This window comes from Chelonoidis abingdonii, chromosome 5 (genome assembly GCF_003597395.2).
Source record: "Chelonoidis abingdonii isolate Lonesome George chromosome 5, CheloAbing_2.0, whole genome shotgun sequence".
NCBI lineage: Eukaryota > Metazoa > Chordata > Testudines > Testudinidae > Chelonoidis > Chelonoidis abingdonii.
Window position 1 is genome coordinate 7,717,104 of NC_133773.1, and position 7,728 is coordinate 7,724,831.

The window sequence follows — 7,728 nt, forward strand, 5'->3', positions numbered from 1 at the left end:
TTCTCAGTGGTAGCAGATCACAAAACAAGGAGCAATGGTCTCAAGTTGCAGTGGGGGAGGTTTAGGTTGGATATTAGGAAAAAAAATTTCACTAGGAGGGTGGTGAAGCACTGGAATGGGTTCCCTAGGGAGGTGGTGGATTCTCCTTCTTTAGAGGTTTTTAAGGTCAGGCTTGACAAAGCCCTGGCTGGGATGATTTAGTTAGGAATTGGCCCTGCTTTGAGCAGGGAGTTGGACTAGATGACCTCCTGAGATCTCTTCTAACCCTGAGATTCTATGATTCTATGACACTGTGAGTCAATAATTCTGCTACATGAGAGAAAACATCCACATACCTCCAAGGACACTGAGAAAGCCAGGGATGAGCGCAAGCCCTCCCCTATCACATGAGTAGGATGGAAATGTGAAGCCTGGGAGTTCTGAGAAATTTTAAAGGAGTTAGGCAAGTGTCCACCACCCTAAGGGTTCTTGAAAATCCTAGCTGAAAACTCTATAATAAACCATTTTAGTGACACTGTATATTAAGATTCCATTTACAAACGGTTTATAAAGTGTTAATAGACGTCATAAGCAGGTTATAGACATGAGCAGTGTGTGTTACAGTTATAAACGTTTCAGCAGAAGGTGCAACAGATGGTTATGAACAGAGCTGGTTGGGAATTTTCCAATTACAAGTTTTTTCATTGGAAAATGCCAGTTTGTGGGAAAAACAGAAACTGTTCGCAAAACAGTGATGGTTTTTATGAAACACCTGAATCGAAACATTTTTAGTTAATAAAGTTTTCAGATTGTTGAACAGGAACGCTTCAGTGTTTTGAATAAAACAGACTTCTTGTTTCGAAATGTTCGTACATGTATGCTAACAAAAGGTTAAAAAAACCTTGAAATGGAAACAAAACATTTTGGAATTATCAAAATGAAATTATTTGATTGAATGGAACTGATTTTTTTAATAAATTTTTATAAATTGTTTTTGAAAATTTGTGAAATTTAGATCAGAAAAAAAATCAAATTCTCATGGAATGGGAAAACTGTTTCCCACTCCTATTTATGAGTCACAGTGTAAGTATCCATTGGACTCTATGACAATTGATTTACTCAGTATTAAAACATCTATTAATCACTTATTAATCCATTACAAACATTTTTATGAATGGAACTTTAATGTAAAGCGTGACCCTTTTAAATATGTAATTACTAATGGTGGAGAAGCTTGTTTAATTTCTTTGGCGTAATTATTCGCAATTATTAATTATGATGTTTTGGGGTATCTTTACAGGGAAAAATATTTTTTGTGGTTTATCTTCCCCTTCAGCTTGTATTTTGCTATAAAATAATCATAGAATATTAGGGTTGGAAGGGACCACAAGAGATCATCTACTCTAACCCCCCTGCTCAAAGCAGGACCAATCCCCAAATGGCCCCCTCAAGGATTGAGCTTACAATGCTGGGTTTAGCAAGCCAATGCTCAAACCACTGAGCTATCCCTCCCATGAATGCCTAACAGAATGCTTCCAAGCAAACCCATGCCATTTCTCTGTAAAACACTCCACGACAATGCGCACAAATGTTAAATAAATGGCATTAGATACTCTCTATAACCCAGGAGGAGCATCATCCATTTTGTGCTGTAATTTTATTTGTGTGTTGTAATGCTTGTGAGACGCGCAGCATCGCCAGCCACAGAGACACTTTTGACCAAGAAGTGAAAGGCTCCATGATCCATTGCTATATGTGCTGAGTGTGTGCAGTCCCTAGCAGATGTCAGAATACAACTCTTGAATGAAACCTTGGAAAACTTAAAACAAACAACAATTTACTTTCAAGACAACATAAATCACAAATTATGTTTTCCTGACAGGTTATAAAGTGTTATTCACTGCATGTTTCTTTCATAATTTAATAGGTGAATTGGCAAATATAATTAGATCTTTAGTAATGCAGAATAAGTGTGTGTTCAGTTTCTCTTGATTAAGGGGTCAGCTACTTCGTTTTATATGAACTGCTCTTCATAAATCAGCATCCTTACACAAGTTAGGGAGTAAAATGCCAAACTCCTAAACAAAATAAAAATGGAATTTTTGGTTGACCAGAACATAATAAAGTTTAGAAAATAAATAATATTATTTGAATCTCAGTTGATTCTTTGCAGAGATCCGTAAACTATGGAAACTGAGTAAACCAACAAACAGATTAAAACAACTACTGCCAGAAAATGATAGGCCTCGGCATCCAGCCTATATAAGATTTTTAGCTGCTGTTGTTTATCAGCATAAATATTTTGTCGGGATAGCACAGTAACTTTGTCATATAAAACACACATTCCTTAGCCTTGGGGAAAAACACCTTTGTTTTCAACTCAACTCATTTAAGGACTGCTTAAGGGATGCTAATGATAATTACAACCTAAGGTCATCAAACCATGCTACAGATTACACCCATATAACAAAGAGCAGAGTGTGACCCATGATGTTCAGAAGTGAAAGAATGATACCAAACAGGAGGTCTTTGAGCTGCCCATTTATCAAATCAGTTTTATAATCAACAATTCCCCCATTAGTTTTACAAGCAAATGAAGCCTCCTTGACTGATGGATTGTTACTGCACAAAGTGATGTACCTGTCCAAGGGGATGTCTCATTTCCAGAAATGAATCCTTTGCCTACAGATCTCCCGATGTAAAGAACTATATTAGCAGGGAGGTAAGAAGCATACCATGCTGGTGAACATACATGGTTTACCTGTGAGCCTGTGGAATATCGTCCAGGAGTCCGTGACCCAGATGTTTTTCCTGAGCCGATGGAGCTCTCTGTACTTTTCCCACTACAGCAATGTGTGCGCAGGCATTTTCCATATTCTTTACGTACCTAGCCAATTAAACAGTAATTTCCATTAGTGGGCAACTCCCCCTCCAGCCTGAGACTTAAGATTTTCACAGTTTTTTTCCTCCTCTGTGATTCATTAAAATTAGAGTTGTTTCTGTGCATTTAGAAGAATTCCATTACACCTTTCAACAGTGTTCTTCTAACACATTAGCTCTACATTTATGATGTCATAAGGGACTGCTTTTATGTAGGAAAGCAGTTCACTGATATCAGTACAATTTAGCTACCTCTGAGGCACATCAAAGCAGCACGAGAGAAACTAGAGATATTCTATTTATGCCCAAAAATTAATATCTTCATAGATTTGGTATGAACTGCCATATCGGCTCATCGTGGTGCTACAAGTTATTGCTTCTGACAGGGGACTAGGAAGAAAATTACAAAAAAAGAAACATATAAGAGGAATTGATTTCATATATATATTCAAACTCCAGAAAACTGTTAAACTGACAGTCTTTGAAATGAAGTCTTATGTGTGCAGAACTGGTGGGAACGGTGCAAACGCCCCCATAAAGCCCTATAATATGGCAGACAAGACTGAGGAGTTAATGGGCTAATTTCTCTAGCACACAAAGTGAGCCAGATCCTCAGCTGGCAGAAATTGATGTCGTTCCCCTGACTTCAATGGAACTACACTGACATACCCCCAACTGAGGCTCTAGGCACTGGAAAAGTTTGGAGTGTGTGTATAATTTAGACTGCACATCCATGGAGACCAGGCAGAGCCCAGAGTGAAAATGGGTCATCTGCTGAGCTGGGTGATCTCAGGCTGTGCCACAAATGTGAAAAAAGGCCACTTTACTTCTCCATGTGAAATGTAAATGCAGTAGGAGACCAGCAGAGGTTAGTCTGTGAGCACACTGTGCTCACTGCTCTCTGATTAAATCTCTCTCCACTCTTCCTGTGGGCATTTCAGAAACCTATCTGTGAAACGATTATTTAAATAGCAGATTACAGGGTTTTTTTATTACGCCTTTCCATAAAAGCTTGAGACAAAAACAATACCATGAGTGCCCAATGTGCTCTCGAGTGCCTAATCAGTCCTTTGCTGAGAGAAAATAATTCAATTCCTTTAATTAGCCACCGACTGCTTCCCACCGCAGCTATGTGCTGATTTTCCAGTTCATGAGAGACAGAAAATGTTTCCCCCCAAATAATCCCTCTCCCAACTCCTTGTTTCAGGGAAAGACATTCCCAAAATCCAGTGACTGGACTGGATTCTCCTCTCCCCTACCTTGGCGTAAATCAGCAGTATCCCACTGAAATCAACGCCAGAACACTGTCATAAAACCGGCACGAGAGAGGAGAGATTCTGGCCAAAGAGTGTAAAATAGGCATCCGGAGCTGGAATGGCCAGAATGCTATAATGCCATTAAGTAGTGCTGTGCTAGAAAACAAACATTTGCAAGAGGGCTGAGAGTTAGAGCAACAGGGTGTACAGGAAACAGACTTGAAAGAAATCCAACTTCTTCATAAAAGGAAACATTGTACGTCTGACTAGAATCATTAAGGAGTCAGGGAGCAGAGCAAACCGAAACCACTGACAGCTGAAACAGGTTTAATGGAGAAATGAAGCCCCCATCTCCCCAGAAATATACAAACACCAGAAGAGCACAACCCACACCTCAGCAGCAGCTGCTGAAATTAGCACTTAAAGGGCCAGAGTCTGACATGGGCCTTCGGCCAAATACGCTACAGGCAGATCCACTGAAGTCAATGGCACTAGGCATGGAATAAGTGCTACTGGACTGGGATAAGGGCGTCAGAATCTCCAGAATAAGCACTGGGGCCTAGGCTCACATAAGAATCCCTATTTAGGACTGCATGTAAAGCTGTCAATGGGTATGTCTACACCGCACACCAAGATTGGCGTATGACTCAGCTTTGGGGGGTGGATCCGAGCCCAAGTCCTGCTGAGACTCAGATTGAAGCCCTGTCGTTCTGCAGTGTGGACGCAGCTCAAGCCGCAGAAGGGCTGTGCACTGCAGTATGGCTGCGTTAGCACTGCTCTGAGACCTGGGCAGGGGTGCTGGGACAATTTTTATAGCGACGGCGCTGATGATGGTAGCCATGGAAACCATGTATTTGGTATTTGTTATTACTGCTTCAAGCCGGGGGTGTGGCAGAACCTGCAGCACCTCTAATTCCAGCACCACTTAACCTGGGTCCAGCAACTGTAACTCAGATTTATAATGCACATGGATACCAAGGCGTTAGCTTGGAAACGCTGAGTACACTAGCCCAGGTCCCACAGATCTGGATTTACAAGTCAGTGTAGACACACCCAATGGGACCTGAGCTTGTGTTTAAGTGCCTTCCCTCTTTCCCAATCTGTGGTATATATAGACTAGTAAAGGCTCAGACAATTGTTAGAAATACAGAGCAGCAGTAATATACAACAAGACTTGCACATCTATCAGATGCCCTGTCAGAGTCAGTGCTGGAAAGGCAGGCAGGCCTTTGACTCAGAAGGCACTGGAGGTGTATAGGTACTTCGGGTGTAACTGCGTTCTCTTGTCATCGTTAAACACTTTAGAGGATACGTACTTAACACTGAAACAGATGCACAGATCCAATGTAAATGCTTTTTGAACAGCGTATTCAGCAGAGAATTGTTTCAAGGGCATGCTCGTCCATCCCTGTTTGCTCTTTTTGACTGAGATTAGCAGGATTCCTTTCTATTTTATATATCATGTATATAGATGGTAGAATTTACAAAGCCTAATATGGGACAGACGAATTCCGCTTACTCACGCTGAATGGTGCCTGATGCCCCACGACAATGCGACTGCCTGCAGAGTAAGATGCTACTCAACATGAATAAGAGAATCACAATCTAGCCCTTAATGATTCATTTATTAAAAGATCAAATTAACATTTCCACATACATGCTGTAATAAAGAAGAACTGGCTCTCCTGAAGGCTCAGAAGCTCTAATTTTCTCCACATTTAAGTGAAAATGCCATCGGTTCATTTACAAGCAGAGTTTTCTTTTCTCCTCTAAACTCCAGTGGATTTGGTGGAGAATTCTGGTGTTCTCTTCTTCTTTTTTTTTTTTTTAACTTAGGTTGTAGCAATATGGCTGCTTAAAAGTGACTAAGTAACTACATTGCTCTTACTGAGTATATGTCAGCAAAGCATTTAGGCATGCACTCAACTTTAAGCATATAAGTATCCTCATGATTTCCATGGAGCTACTCAGGTACTTAAAATAAGGTTTGTGCTGACATGTTTTGCTGAATTGGGTGATTATCATTAAAACAGTAAGAGCACATCCTGCGCCTGATGCCAACACATCCGTAAATGCTTGGTGTATGAATATAGATACATATATAGGTCTGCTCAGTTTCTTACCTTCAAGAAATGCTTGAAACCAATCTATACTGTGCAGTCAATGATGCTGCATTGTGCTACCTGAGACACTAAATAGCAGCTCTAAACTTTTAGGTCAAGATTTTCATAAACAGTAGCCTAAAGTAAGGTGGCAATCCCCAGAGCATTTATGGCTCCTTAGGCAACTGTAGGTGCCTAAAGATGTTTCTGACAGTATTTGCTCTGTTCATCTGACTTGTCTCTTTAAGGTGGTCAGCATCTTCCTACATTTTTATTATTATGCATGGAAGTTAAAAAGTTTTAGAATCATTATCACAAATTTGGATTTTAACTAAAGCATTCAAGTCTCTTACGATAATCGCTCTTGAGATGAAATGACATGGAACAAAAATCTGACTCCAAGTTTCTTTCTCCAGTTTTAAAGTATGACGATTTAGCAAGCTGGTTCTCAAACTGCTTCCAAACAACTTGCCGGCCAAGGCTTTACTTGTCAACCTACCAGTTGCAATGCAGTACACTGAGGCTCATCAAGGGCTTGTTCCTGCTCCCATTCAAGTCAATGGGAGGATACCCATTCACCCGAATGGTGCAAGGTCAAGCACCTACATCTTGGTGCACTAAAGTCAATGGGAGTCTTTCCAGTGACTTCAATGGGCTTTGGATGTGGCCTGTAGGTGGAGAACAGGATCAAATTTCAGCAAGACCCCAATCCTACATTGTTATTCTCCAGCCACACAGGTCACAAGGCAGGATCCAAGCCTACATTTACAAGCGCTTACATTCTTTTCGATTGTAAGCTGAAAAGAGAAATTGGCCTTAATATTCCAGAAGTACATTTAACATTGGTAGAAAAAATTAATTTTTTTAAAGAGCTTTTATACTCCTGAATTTCCATGCTGTACAAAATGGATCTTAAAAACCTCTCCATGACTTTTTGGAACAGCTATTATATATAGCTTGCAGTACACCTCAAAATATTTGAAAATCTTCCCCTTAAAAAAAAAAAAAAATGAAGCAGTTCCTATTAACACCTAATATGTACATCGATATAGACAGGCAATTCCCAAGTGCCTTCAGGCATTAAATTAAGCCAAGATACACAATCCCATTCTTCTCTCATTTATACTCATGCAAATCCGAAGGAAATTCATTGATGTTACTGATGTCTCCATTGATGACAATGAAGTTATCTCAGTGTAACACTGGAGTAAGTGAATGGAGAATCGGGCCTCTAAAATGCAAACAACTTTCACGGGTATTACATCCTCCCTCAAAAAACACGGTTACTCACCTTTGTAACTGTTTCTTCGAGATGTGTTGCTCATATCCATTCCAGTAGGTGTACGCGCCGTGCGTGCACGTTCGTCGGAGAACTTTTACCCTAGCAACTCCAGTGGGCCGGCAGGTCATGCCCTAGAGTGGCGCCGCCATTGCGGGTGATATATACCCCTGCCGGCCCGCCCGCTCCTCAGTTCCTTCTTGCCGGCTACTCCGACAGTGGGGAAGGAGGG

At 40.7% G+C, this 7,728-nt stretch overlaps 1 protein-coding gene across 1 annotated transcript in view; it reads right to left on the reverse strand.

The window, feature by feature from the left end:
- ADGRL3 (adhesion G protein-coupled receptor L3) overlaps positions 1–7,728 on the reverse strand; it is an 836,368-nt gene that overhangs the window by 45,472 nt on the left and 783,168 nt on the right. The window contains 1 exon segment of the mRNA XM_075066059.1: positions 2,741–2,866. Coding sequence (XP_074922160.1) covers positions 2,741–2,866 — 126 coding nt within the window.